The sequence below is a fragment of the Myotis daubentonii genome, chromosome 9 (assembly GCF_963259705.1).
Source record: "Myotis daubentonii chromosome 9, mMyoDau2.1, whole genome shotgun sequence".
NCBI lineage: Eukaryota > Metazoa > Chordata > Mammalia > Chiroptera > Vespertilionidae > Myotis > Myotis daubentonii.
The window spans coordinates 50,944,417-50,958,638 of NC_081848.1; the positions used below are offsets into that span (position 1 = coordinate 50,944,417).

At 56.3% G+C, this 14,222-nt stretch overlaps 1 protein-coding gene across 10 annotated transcripts in view; it reads left to right on the forward strand.

The window, feature by feature from the left end:
- The window catches only part of MICAL2 (microtubule associated monooxygenase, calponin and LIM domain containing 2), a 204,388-nt gene that overhangs the window by 136,643 nt on the left and 53,523 nt on the right, over window positions 1-14,222 (forward strand). For 6 of the 10 annotated variants that reach the window (XM_059708911.1, XM_059708912.1, XM_059708914.1 and 3 more), the window contains 3 exons: window positions 68-170; window positions 10,658-10,844; window positions 12,211-12,398. In XM_059708911.1, the coding sequence (XP_059564894.1) occupies window positions 68-170; window positions 10,658-10,844; window positions 12,211-12,398 (478 nt within the window). Of the gene's footprint in view, window positions 1-67; window positions 4,032-10,657; window positions 10,845-12,210; window positions 12,399-14,222 lie in introns of those variants that run through there. The other 4 variants (XM_059708918.1, XR_009454435.1, XM_059708917.1 and 1 more) reach the window with 4 other exon arrangements.

Consider the following 14,222-nt stretch of genomic DNA (forward strand, 5'->3'; position numbering starts at 1 on the left):
TGGTCTGCTTTGCCAGAGGGGTCCTGTGAGCATCATGAACTCACTGCCTCCCTTTGATCTTTCTCAGGAGGAGGGAATGTGGCCGGAGCACGAAGCCCCTCGGCAAGAACCTCCCACGGAAAGCTCTTGTGCAGCCGCTGCCCTGGGCTCCCCAACAGGCAGCCCCCCAGGTATCACCACTTCCTCCTTTAGGAAGGCGCTAAGCTGGCCTCTCAGGCTGCCCTGGAGCCTGCTTAACTGGACTCGGGGACTCCTGCGCGCCCTCGGCCAGCATTTCAGGGACAATGCTTACAACTACTGCTTCACCTATGAGCTCCTGAGCCTCGGGCTGCCCCTCCTGTGGGTGTTCTCCGAGGTCCTGGCTTCCATGTACCGGGAGTCCGAGGAGTCCCTGGAGAGCATCCGCGACTGGGTGCTCGGGCACTTCCCCGGCAAGCTCTCCTGACGGGCGCTGCCCCAAGGGCCTCCCCGTTTCCAGGGTAGATGGCCACATGTTTGCAAAAGCCAAAGAGCTGGCCGCCTGCGCCGGCCTTGTCAGGGTGCTGGGGCCAGTGCGACATGAAGGATGTTTTTTATAGATCTGCATTTCTTTTATACCAAAGCGAGCTGTATTTCTAGGTTTACATTTCAATATTTACCTTTTAATAATCCAAGAACAAGCTTTTTTTTTTTTTTTTTTTTTTTTTACAATGTGTGTTGAGATTTCGAAACACGGGTTTGAAGTTTATAACTGGTATGACAAACCCCTTCCACACCGTCAGTTGTAGTCAGAGTCACTGCCTGCCACGTGAAAGATCAGGCTTTTATGTCAACAAAAGGGAGTGTGCCATCTCCTGACCAGTGCCTCTCGATTTATGTACCCGGGTGCCACTTGTCAAGGGGGAGGGCAATTTTTTGCAACGTGGAAGCATACTCATTTTAGAAGAAAAGAGTAGGAGAACAGAGTAGAATTACATGTACAAAGCGCATGGCAGTGTGTAGCTGGCTGTTATATGTCCTCCCTCTGAGACTGTGTTGCTCCCTTGTTTTGATGTAAAATGGTAGCTTAAAGTTTCCCCCACCTCCCATCCCAAACTACAGCCAAGTGAGAGAGAACCGTGGGGTTTAGCGCAAATTGCTACAAACGCATTTTCCCCTCCCACTGCCGAGCACTGCAGCGAAGCCCATTGGCACCTGACCCCGCAGAGCCCCAGGAGCCGATGCCGCTGGCTGGTGAAGGGGCTATGTCAGCAGGCGGCCTGGACCGGGAGCCCCCCGCCCCCCGCCCGACCCCCGGGGCTCCCTATCAGGTCCCCAGCCCAGGCTGCCGTCTGAGCCAAGGCCTCTCAGGGTCCTTCGTGGTCAGGCTGAGGGAGAATCTGCCCTCTCCTGTCACGTCCTTTGGGACTGAGGGCATCTGTTAGCACCTCAGGGCAATATTTCTGGGCAGCGTGGCCTACCCAGTGAGCACTGCTCGCAGCCATGCTGGCAGCTTAACCACCCGAGCTGGCAACCCGGCCATGTGCATATTTGGTCAAAGCAATCCGAAACCATTTATTCTTCACACTGTCCTAGGAAAGGAACGCATAAGACCTCCAGAGGAAAGGCCCCTGTGTCTTGACTGGCAGGGAAGGCTGGGAGTGGAAGCTGTTCATTGACCGATGCAAAGAAATATGTCCTATTAGGGGCAAAACCAAGCACTGGCCTACCTGCATTCTTCCCTCTGGGCATCCGGAGGAGGCCTGAGCTGCCCCCGCCCCACTCTGCCTGGACATGCACAGCTGCTGGGTCTGGTGGAACAATGGAGAGGCTGACAGAAAAAGGCCTCGGCCCTGCTCAGTGTAGCTAGAGTTGCTGAGCCGGACACATCTCCACGCACTTGTCACCCTAGAGATCTCCTCTAGGCCACGTGGGGATGGAGCCTGGTGAGGGTTTGGAGCCGGAGCTCCTGAGCACTTGGAGATGGCACGTTTCTGCAGGGTGAGGAGGGGGAAGGCATTCCTACAAACACTTCCCTGAAGTCCTTGGGTTAAACAGGGGATGGCTGTGGCCACACCCATGGGGACCAACACCTCAGTCCTTGTTGGCCCTGTTCTCAGTCCGATGACTTGCATTGTGTTTTCCCCAAATTGTGCTGGGATTGTACTGTTCAGCATGGTGGGAGGAGCCCTCGAGTCATTGTATGTTTGATTCCAGAAAGTAGGCTGCCCAGGTCCCGGTGTGAACACAGGCTCAGCTGTGTCACTGTCCCCGTCAGCACAGGGCAGGCTGAGGAGCTCTGTGCGGGCTCCAGGAGCCAGTTAGCATCTCTGAGAAGGTCACGAATGGCCCTAAAGGGACGGGTTTGAATTCCTCTGGTGAGACAGGGTGTGCCTGTCAGAAGCCTGAGATGTTTGTATGCTCTGCGACTTTGAACCTTCCTGGTGGGCAGCACCAAACACACAGTGGATCCCAGGCGGGTGGGGGGGGGAGGTGGGCTCTAAACCTCCACAATGGGTTCAAGAGCGACTTTGAGACAGTGGAGTAAAACCAGGGCCCAGAGGACATCGGGGCCGGGGATGCAGATGCAAACCACACGTGCCCACGGTGGCCACGAAGGGGCGGCTCACCACCAGGAAGGTTCCCCTGTCCGGAGCGAGCCGCAACGCGTGTGGGGACGTGTCCCCATTTTAAATGATGGCCTTGTTTTCAATTCCCACGTCTCCTCTTGTTGTCGGTCGTTTTCCTTTTCCCCCCAAAACTAAATTCTCGTTTCTGTCTCTCTCTTTCCCACCTTGCACTGTGGCCGTCAGTTCCTTTCAGCCTTCCAGTGCTGCACCCACTTCTTGGCTGACCCACTTCTGCTCTGAGGTGACTGGTTTCCTTGCGGATTTTCCGAGAGTGGGACTGACTAACCCCTACGCCGCTTTCCGCACCCGTCCTCCCGCCGCGGTCCTGGTAGTGCTCACTGCAAGTGTCTTGCGTACTAACGACGCCTCGGGTGGCATGGCAGGCCAACGGCGTGGGGTGGTGTTCAGCGCCAAAGCTGGTTCCCATTCCACTGACCGGGCACCCGGCCGCCCGGCCCCGCCAGGTGCATGCCCGCCTGCCGCCGTGCCTCTGTGGCTTGCGCGCATGCTTTGCCGGTTGCACTGACAAAGCCAGGCCGCTTACCTTCCTGGGAGGGTTAGCTCTGACTGGGAGACAGTGCCGTAGGGGGGCTCTGTCACCTGTGAAAAGAACACCTCTGTCTAGGAGCCTCTGAAAAAGCTTGTACATAAACTGGTTCTAATATGAAGATCATGGATGCCATTGATCAAAACCAGAGGCGACTCTTTCTGGAGGGATGAAAGCAGTACTCCCAGCTTCCTCACCACGTCCATCCAGGCTCTGCACTGGGACCACACATCACAGTTTTCCTAGCACGCCCCCTTCCCGGCCGTAGCCTACCCCACAGATGTTAAGTTTTGCCGTGGCTCTCCTTACCTCCCATGGCTCACAAAGTCGCAGAGGAGGCGGAAGCTGCCCCGAGAGCCATCATGTCCCAGGCCAGGGATGGCCTTGAGAAAGGACTCAGTCCAGCCCCAGGCCTGCAGCGGCCAGGTTCAGTGCCCCCCAGGCCTGCTCAAAGCTGCTCTCTCTGCTGACTCGTTACCTGGAGCAGCAGGCAAAGTGCCAGGAACCGTAGGCCAGGCCTCAGGTCTCAGGCTGCATGCGGAATCTGTCCTGCACGCGGCCCAGACACGCTGACCCCGGGCCTGGCTGCCCTGCCCTGCATGCTGCATTCCTCACTGCACCCGAGCAGATCCCAGCCAGTGCGAAGTCATTGCTCTCTCTTATCTTCTCTTGCAGAGTCTCCCTCCCTTTATAGAATGTCAACCAAAGACTGCCCTCCCCTCCCCTCCCAGCCCCCTCGTCAGCTAGCCTTCCCCTCCCCCCAGCGCATGTTTGTGACCCTCCGTGGTCATTTCCAGTGCCACACCGAACCCTGTATTTTGCACACAGCGAACAATGTTTAGCTTTATTTATGGTATATCATGCTGTAAATGAAAATAAATATGGTTCTTTATAAAGCTCCTTGTTTCCTCTCTTCTTTGCCATGGAAGCTGCTCAAACCTGGAACACAGGCATTAATTTAGGGGGCCGGTCTTCCCTAAACTGCTGGCGGGACTTGCTCGTGTGGTGACGTGGGACTCTCTGGGGCTGCGCTGGGCACTCTGAGCGTAAATATTACCCGGGGGTAATATTTGGAAAAAGTCACCCATGCTCCTGGGCCCGGCTTGGGGGTCTCCTTCTTGAAAACTCATGGCCCTTTTCTGCTCTAGATGCCGGACGTAGCTGGTGAGGGTCCGTGTCACCTCAGCTGTTGGGAGCAGACTGGCTTAGCAGCTGCGGGCACCCACTTCCCCACACATCCGAGCCTCAGACCTGACGGAGCGCTTTACTCGGGACCCGTGTGCCCACGTAGGTTCCTATAGAACAGAGGCTGCTCTCGGCAGTTTTACGCTGAGTCAGCTCAGCGATGGGTGAAAGGTCAGAAGGAAGGAGCAGACGCTGGTTTAAGGATGGCGGTGAGCATGGCAGGTGTGCTCATCCAGGCGAAGGGCCACCTGTGATCCTAAGACACCTGTCCTGCCCCCGAGGCTCAGTGACTCAGTGACTCAGGCTGCAAGCTCCGCTCACAGGGCCACTCTGAGGACAGCACCACGACAGGCGCTGGTCCGACTCTAGGCTGTCCTTAAAGGAAGGGCTTCGAGTCCCACCTGCCCTCAGACGCCTGGCCCCCAGCCTCCTCAGGGTGGGAGGCCTCCGTTGCCAGGCTGCCGGCAGCTGAGCTTCTGATGCTGGCGTGAAACTCATCTGTGAATCCACGGCCCGCGTACCTACTCCCCAAGGGGCATTTCTGGGGCCCTGGGCCTCTAGCCCAGCGGCAGATGCCTGAAGCTGCCTTCAGAGCGGCCTGGGGTCGTGACCGAGGTGAGGTCCTCTTACCCAGGTGAGATCCTCTGCCCCTCTCCGGAAAGAAGGATGTTAGGGACTGAAGTCAGGAGCTGGGTCGGGAAGTAACTCATTCCTTTAGTCATGTATCTGTTCGAGTGTTTGTCTCAGCATAGGCTAGGTCCTAGCGCCGTGGCAGTGAGCCGCACAAAGCCCCTGCCGCTCCCTGGATTGTGTACTGGACTTGATTTGTTTGGTTCATTTGTACCTGCACGCGCATGTTTACTCCACTGACACCGAGCATCTTCAGCGTGCTGGGAACACAGCAGGGCATGACACAGACGAAGGGCCTCACTCTCGTGGAGCAGAGAGTTTGCCTTTGATTTTTTATATATTTTTTTATTATTTGATGTTGGGTTAAAGCAACGTTTTCCAAAAGGTGGCAATGGAATACTAGCTCCAAGAGGTGCTTTGTGAATAAAGGGCTCCACAGGCACCAAGTTTGAAAAATGTTTTATACTGGTCGTGCCAGTCCTCCCTCACCTTAGAGATCCACAGGCTTATTAGCACGTTCAGGCCTCTGAGGAGCTCTCTGGTGAAGAAGTTCATGTCACTTCGTTCAGGTGGGCTCTCCCATGCCTACTTAAGGAGTGTTTTCGTTTGGGGGCGTTTTTGTTTTGCATATTACACTTTACATAAGTGTTTAGTAGAGTATTCGTTCTTCCTGAGACATTAGATTAAAGACTTGACATCAAAATAAGTAAAATAAGAGAATTAAATAGACTTGAGTATTGATTAGATCTTGGGGTGGTAACTTTCTAAGCTTTAAAACCATAGACAGAAAAAATTACATAGGAAAAACATGACACAAATCTGACGATATCCACTTTGAAAACTCAACATCCTATATAATAAAAGGGTAATATGCAAATTGGCCCTAACAGTGGACTGACCAGGAATGACAGGTCACTATGACACGCACTGACCACCAGGGGGCAGACGCTCAATGCAGGAGTGGCCCCCTGGCAGTCAGTGAGCTTCCACGGGGGAGCACCGCTCAGCTAGAAGCCGGCTCATGGCTGGCCAGCACAGCGTAGGTGGTGGGAACCTCTCCCGCCTCCGCAGCAGCGCTAAGGATGTCACACTAATGGGGAGCAGGCCTAAGCCGTTAGTCAGACATCCCTTGAGGGCTCCAGGGCTGCCAGAGGGATGTCTGACTGCCAGCTTAGGCCCAATCCCCTGGGGCACAGGCCTAAGCTGACAGGTGGACATCCCCTGAGGGGTCCTGGAGTGCTAGAGGCTGAGGGACCCCCCCCCCAAGTGTACGAATTTTCATGCACCGAGCCTCTGGTATAACAACAAAAATGAAAATCTTTAATAGGCAGTCAGAAGGAGAAAGCATTCTGAGTTAGATGTGATGACAAAGAAGCACATTGCTACGGCACTTAACAAAGTTCATGCAAACCAGGCACCCGGCACAGTCGTCACTGATCAGTTAATATTTGCTGATTAAAAACCCCATGATAAATGGGCAATGGCCATGCAGAGACCACTCACACACAAGCAGGTTAAAAAGCTAATGCTAGAAAGAAAAAGGCATTTAAAAGAATGTGAACAAATTATGCTGTCCTCACAGAATTGGTAAAGAAAAAAGTAAAATAGATTGTAAAAGAAAAAAATGTATGGACTTAGTAACTAGCATTGAGTACAAATCCATGGAGCAGTCTTTTCTGGAAAGCAACATGGCAACAATTACTAAGATCCATAAAAGGGCTCTGACCTCTCGGCCCAGGAACCCTACCCCAGGGGACTGGTCCTAAAGGAATAACCCAGCCGAAGAAACAGACCTCCATGCAACCAGCATAGTAAGTAGCGCAAGTGGGCCAAGCAGAGTGGGTGGGCTGTTCTCCTTGGTTTCTGTGAACTCATTTGCGTTTCCCGCTTTTCCTTTAATCCCTGACATTAGTAAAGGAAGCAGCTGCTTCTCTTCCCGCCCCGGGCCAGCTGTGATTGACAGCGTTCCCTCGCTGCCAGGCACGGGGCCAAGCACTTCATGTGCAGCATCTCGTAAACACTCCCTCCTCCTGGCAACCTCCAGGCTGGTGCTGATATTGACGAAGTTCGCTGATGCCAGGGAGGTGAACTAGAGCAGGATCTTCAACTGTAAGGGAACAGAGCGTCCCGGGGGCCCCGGCCAGGAGCCAGGAGCCAGGTGCTGCTCCAGGGCAGCCTGGCTCACGGGAACAGCCTGGACTTTGACTTCAGCCCCTTGTGCTGACTCAGTGACATGGGGTTTTGTGAAGGCAGCAGTGGTGAGCAGCCTGATAGGGCATGCAGGGCAGCACGACTCCTCGTGCTGAGTTCCAGATCGCATTTCCCTGGTTTTGTGCAGCAGGCAATGTCCCGAGGGAGGCTTTCTGCAGGTGTTGTAATCAGCAGGGGCTGGGAGCACCCGACGGGGCATCAGGTGGGGGGACTAAATAGAGGTCCCAGCACACACTGGAGACAGCATCCGCTTTTCTCTAGTTTACTGGTCTCCCAACCTCCCTTCAGACACCCAGCCTCAGCTCCAGAGCCCCATCCCTCCTGCCAGCTGCCAGCAGGAGTTTTAGTTTTGCGATGGCCTCAGCTCGATATGGTCTGGCCCCTGTAACTCGGACCAGCTCTCCTCCTGCTCTCTCACATGTGTAGTCCCACTGGACTCCTCTCTGTCTTAGAGCCTCTGTCCTGTCTGTTCCCTCTGCCAGGAACGCCCTTCCCAGCATCCATATGGCGGGTCCTGCCCATTAGTCAAATCTTTGTTCCCATATCTCCCTCCCAGTGAAAGCTGCCTTTAACACGGCTCCCCGCACCCTGGGCTCCTGGCCCGCCTTTCCTGATGAGGCAGCTTTTCCATAGCTCTGTCACCTCCGACCCATTATGTAATTCACTTATTGATTGTGTGTATTGTTTGTTTATTTTTCCCCCTTGCTAGAACGTAAGCTCCGTAAGGGCTGGGATTTTTGTTTCTTTGAGCCACTCATAACCCCGACAGGTGGCACAGTGCTTGGCACATAGGGGCCCCCAATGGATATTTGTAGGGTTAATAAAGGAATGGCAGGCCTGCCGCCTGGCCTGGACCTCAGACTGGGCACCTACAGCGGGAGGTCTTGTTGGCGCTGGTTCACAGCTCGGGAGGAAGGGTCTGGAGATAATCGTGACATTGCCTGCCTGCCACCTCCGCAGAGTGTCTTTGATTGATTGGGAGAAGGGGGCTTTGATTTTGCTTCTATTTCACCTTCTAAGGGGCATGAGCTTGTTTCCTAATCTGTAAAATGGGGAAATAGCGATACACAGGAGAACATGCCTCCCTGGGCTCGGGGAGAGTGGCAGGGTCCTGGAGTTGGGTAGAAACAGGAACAATTTCACCAGCAGAACCGGGACAAGGGCCCTCACCCTGACTCTGCAGCTGGGCCCCGGGACCCGGCTGGGAGTGATGTGCGCAGACAGATGTTCCCCGGGACAGCGCCCGGCTCTGCCTCTGCAGTCTCTCTTTCACCAGGAGCAGGCGTCCGGCCAGAGCACTGAGCGGAGACGGAGGTGCTCGGCTCTGAGCAGGCCTGCTTCCTCGGGGAGGCCCAGGGCAGCTGGCCCAGGAGCTGCTGGGTTGTTCTCAGCCTCCACCCCACCTGCCTCCTTCCCTAGCAGCCCCCAGCCCTACAGTAGCCCTGGATTCTCCCTGTGACTGTGACAAAGAGCAGCCAGGCCTGGGGCAGGCGGCACAGGGGAGCAGACCCCAGTCCCCGGTCCCTCACCTGGGGCTACTCCATGTCCCAGCAGTGGTCCTGGCTGAGTTACTCTCTGGACTGGGCGTTCTTCCACTCACGCGATGAAGGTGACAATCCTGTCCTTTCAGGTTGCCAGGATGGGGGGTGATGGACGTAGAGCGTTGACAGGCACATGGGCACCAGGTGATGACTCGCGTTGCTGTGTCATTGCCGTTAGGTGACCTCTGTCCCAGCCCCAGTGCCCCGGAACCGGCACTCCTGCTGTGTGCGTGTGGACAGGGCCCCAGGAGTGAAGAGAGGGGTCTGGAAGTAAGGCTTGAGGAGCGGCACTGAACCCCAGAGACCCGCTGGGGACCAGGCTGGGGGAGGGGCAGAAGGAGGGGAAGGGTGTGTCCCCCTTTGGGGCCTTTTGCCTGGGCAAGGCGGTGCTCTGCTCGGAGGAGGCACCAGCTTCTTGTCCACAGTCTCCGCCTCCCAGCGCCCACCCCCAACCCTCCACTGGCATCCGGGCTCTGCTATGAGAGAGGCTGTCCGTGTCCCCATCCGTCCAGCAGCCCAGGAAGCCACTATGAGCCCTCACCCTGTTGGACCTTCAGCCGTGCTGGCAAAGTCAAAGCACCCTGAGAGGAGGAAGGAGAGAAGCAGATACATGGGCTGCTCCGCGCAGGGTTGGCTGGGGCCATGGGTCTGGTGCCTCCGCAGCCCGGCCAGGGTGCCTCTGCCTGCCGCCGCCCACCCCGCCAGGCTGCTCTCCACCCCTCACTCTCCTCCTCTCCAGCTGCATGTTCTCAGCCTGGAGGTCCCCTTGCTGGTCTCTCTCCTCCTCAGGGGTCTGCAGCCCAACTTCGCATCTTTCTATGATGCAAACCTGACCCGGTCAGTCCCATCTTCCGGGTCTGCAGTGGCTGCCCTTAGAGTCCCAGGCTCCTCACCCTGCCATTCAAGGCCTGCTTTGGTTGATGGCAGTGCCATTGTTTCCCACTGGCTTCTCTGGCAGCCTCCCCACCCCCCCCCCCGCCAAGAAGGCAGTGCTTCCCATGTAGTAGCTTTGCTCACGGAAGCCTGCCCCTGCAGCACCCCTCTCCCTCTGTGTGTGCCGAGCCCTCCCAGCCCCCTGCCTCGAGGAAAGGGTGCCTCCCACACAGGCCCCACTGCATGGAAGCCAGGTCTCCCTGCACTCCCACCTTGTATCGGCTCCACGCTTAGATGGTCTACTGACAGTGTGAGCACAGAGCGTTGTGAACATGCCTCTCTCCCCTGTGAAACAGGAAGAGAGCCTGGAAGGCAGAGGCCATGGCTGCTTTATCTCCAGCTCTCCGCCGTGGGCCTGGCTCTAAAAGTATCTGTACCTGCAGCTCACAGGCACACGTGCCTGCACTCGGATGTAAGCCAGGCACAGCGTTGGGTCTCTGCTGCAGTAATTCTGTGTCACAAGCCTCCACACTCCCAGTGCCTGTAGCATCTCTTTCTCTTGCCCGAGGGCCTGGGGGCTGGGTGGGTGGGCCTGGGGGGGGGGGGAGGGGCTGGCTGCATGGCTCTGCTTCAGGCTGCAGGTCTAGGGGTGGCCTGGAATTGGCCAGGCTCCAGGCCACAGGTTGGCTCCAGGTCCGTGTCGTGTGCCCGCAATTGGGAACCAAGGCGTACGGGCCAGTGGTTACCTGGAACAAGCTCTTCTTATGGCAGATGAGCAGGAGTGAGGTGTAAGCAGGCAGTATTTAAAACACAAGGCTACTTAAAGCCACCAGTCACATTGCACCGCCTAACTTCCACTGGCCAAAGCAAGCCTCCTGGTCAACCGGGCAGGGAGGCCCACCACCTACTCTAGTGAGACACACTGCAAGGTCACAAGACAAAGCACAGCTCTGTTGCAGGGAGGGAGGGAAGAACCAGGCACACATTAGCCCTGCCAGCAGCCTGCCCAGCCTCTGCAGGGGGAGCAGGTGCCTGCAGGGCTGTCCGTGCCTCTGTCTCTCTAGACCCTCTTCTCTCCGCAGATGAGCCAACCTCCCCCAAGAAGCCCAAGAGTGTCCCGGAGCTGGAGCCTGGTGATGTGGAAGGCGAAGCCACCTGTCCCCTGCCCTCTGAGTGGACCTCCGTGAGGATCAGCCCCGGGGAGGGCGCCACTGGGCAGGACGTGCTGGCTGTGCGTGTCCTGGTCACCAGCGACGACGACGACAGCAGGTATTCTCAGGCGGCTGCAGGATGAGGGCAGGACGGGTCGGGAGGGGGACCGTATTCAGAAGCTGGTCTCCTCTCTGTTTACATGCAGCATGACCTCTCTGTGCCTGCATGTTTTCATCTGTAAAATGGGGACAATCATAGCACCTGTCTCACAGGGAGTTGTCAGATCAAAGAATTAATAGGTAAATTACGTAGAACAGCTCAAGCTAGCTTAAGTGACAAAGGCAACTACGTTGGTTCATCTGCTGGAGCAGGCACGGTTGGAGCCAGGGACTCCAAGAGCTGCTCTGCACATTGGATTACAGCATCCACAGAGAGGCCATCTCCCCGGGTGGGCCTCCTGGCTAGGCAGGCCTCCAGGGGGCACCACCCACGTCACTGGTGAACAGGACTGGGAGGCCATGACCGGTGGGCTTGTGCAGTCTGGTGGGTAGACAGTCTACCAAAGCCCGCAGATGGACGAGGCGCAGTGCCCCAATGAGAAGAAGCCACTGGGTGTCTCTATAGACAGTAAATGCATATATTTACTAACATGTCCCTGCCCAAGGGGTTGCACTTTCTCACCCTGGGACCTGCCTGGGCTGTCCTCCATCTGAGGACACCTGCTTCCCCTCCTCTGCCATGTGACTTCCTGCTGGTCCTGTAAGACCCAGGTTCAATACTGCCACTCCCCACCCCAGGCAGTCTTTCCCATCCCCCACCCATTCCCAGGGGAGCAAGCAGTTCAAGTCTGAAGGTTTAGGACAAACTCATTTTGCCCAGAGAGCTTAGCAGCCATGCCCAGGATGGGTGAGGGTGAGGGGACCAGCCTCCAAGCCAGTACTTCATTGCACGTTGGCTGGGCTAATGCTCCTGCTGGGACCCACACCTGTGCCTGTGTTCACTGCTAAGGCTGCCATGGAGCAGCATAGCCTGCGTAGCTCAAATGACCGAGATTTACTCTCTCCGTCCCAGAGGTTGGGGGTCTGAGGTCCAGGTGTTGGCAGGGTTGCTCCTTCTGAGGGTGTGGGAAGGATCCAGGCTCCTCTTCTTAGTTTATATGGGGATGATGATCTTGCCCTTGGGACATTTTCCTACTGTGCCTGTCTGGGTCCTAATGTCCTCCTCTTGTAAAGGACACCAGTCCCATTGAACTAAGAACCAGCCTAATGGCCTCATTTTAACTTAACTACCTGTTTAAAGACCCTTCCTCTAAATGCAGTCGTGTTCTGAGGTGCTAGGGGTTAGGACGTAATATGAATTTTGGGGAGCACAGTTTAGCCCATAACAAAGTCTGAGGCTGGAGGCAGTGGTGGGCAGGACGCAGTGTGGGTTTGGGGGTGACTGGCAGGGCTCCCGATCACCCGCTCTCTCTCCCCTCCCCCAGCTCTGATGCGGAGTTGAACTGCAGCAGCCGCAGCAGCGAGGCCTCCAGCACGGAGCCCTGTGAGGAGAGACCCCAGCAGCCGGACCGCCCACCCCTGCGGGAGCCCCTCAGCCGCCACAGCTCCCTGAGGGAGCCCCTGAGCAGGGCGGCCTCTGCACAGGGCCCCCAGGAGCCCAGAGCTCTGCACGGTGAGCAGAGAGCCTGCCTGCCCGAGACAGGCTTGCTGGGTCCCGGGATAGGGGGAAGGAGCAGAGAGCCCCACGGCCAGTTTCACCTGCGGAGGACCCTGTGACAGGAGATGCGACCCGCGGGCTCAGAGGCAGTGGGGCTGGGACTTGAGGGGCCTGGGTGCACGTACGGGTCACCCAGGCCCACCTCCTTCGTCGTGGGAATCTCAATAGAGATTGTCAGGGTTGCTCCTTCTGAGGGTGTCACAGGCAGGTAGAGATGGGAGGCCCCGGGCCCTCCTGCCTGGAGTAGTCTCCTTCTGCCTCCTGTGCCTCTCCTCAGGGGCCCCGCCGAGGAAGAGAGGTGGCCCCGCTGCTGTTGGACCCCATGCAGCCCCAGGTAGCACGGCCTCCCTCGGCTACTTGGGGGCAGCACAGGGCCAGGGCCATGCTGGGGCTTGTGGCACGTAGCAAAACAGCCTGCATAAGAATAGAGGCACTTCCACCGAGTGCCTGGAAGGCAGGGGTTCCCCATACACGGCCCCACTCACCCTCAGATGGCCCTGGAGGTGATATGAAGCCCAGTGAACAGGTGAGCCGATGGCCTGACTGCCTCCTGGACTCCTAGCTAGTGAGCGGTGCAGCCGAACGTTGGGCGCCTCTACACCCTAAGAAGAAGGTGCCCTTAGACGCCCAGCTTGTTGCAGTAAAGGTGGCCTGGAATGAGTGGTTTGATTCCGCCAACAGCAAAGGGAGTCCTCTGGGTGGAAAGAACAGGCGAATAGAAACTTGCCACCTGCGGGACCAATGGTCTTGGCGGCCCTGGGAGAGCAGGAGCTCTATTTGCCTTGCCCTGCTCTCTGGTGGCTGCAAGCGGAATTGCACCGGAACCTAGAAATACTCTCCTAGGGGATGGTTTCCCGGGAACCACCATGAAAGTGATGGATCAGAAAGACCAAGGCCGAGGCCACAATCCTGGAAACTCTGAGGTTTCCCTCCCATGTGAGCTTGTTTCTAAAAAAGACACATGTGCTAAGAACCAGTTGTGGCGCTGTCCAGAAAGGGTTAGCCCCTGCTGAGCAACAAGTGCTGCGCTCTGCCCAGCTGGGTGCAGCCTGCCTCTGTCTGGTTACTGCCTGGCCTAGGTCGGCCCCTGGTCCCCCTGGGCTCCAGCCTCCTCATCAATAAATACAAAACCTGCCCTAGCTGGTTTTGCTCAGTGGGTAGAGCATCGGCCTGCGGACTGAAAGGTCCCGGGTTCGATTCCGGCCAAGGGTACATGCCCGGGTTGCGGGCTCAATCCCCAGTAGGGAGCATGCAGGAGGCAGCCAATCCATGATGACCTCTCATCACTGATTTTTCTATCTCTCTCTCCCTTTCCCTTCCTCTCTGAAATCAACTAAAAAATATATATTAAGAAAAAATTTACATGGACATGGGAACTACAAGAATTTCCCTCTTCCTTAAAAAAAAAAAAAAAAATGAAGCCTGCTTGCTTCTCCCTCTTTCCCTCCAGTTCTCTCTCTCCTCAGTTACCAGGGGATTTTAGGCAACTTACCGGAAAGATGTGACACAAGATTGTCTGTTTATATACACGCGAGATAAAGCCGCAAGATCAGGGTTAACAGAACCAGATGAGGGGGTCAAGACCCCAGAGAGGAAGGTCATGGTCCTAAACAATTGCTCTCGTGGAATCATAAATTTGATTCTGAATTTCCTGGCTGCCTGAGTTAAGAAGGAAATAGATAATTTTTATTCTCATTGTTCATGAGGGAAAAAAATATATTGGTTTGCAGCAGCAGCGGGTCTCAGAGCAGATCCCACTTTCTCTAATGCTTCACCCTT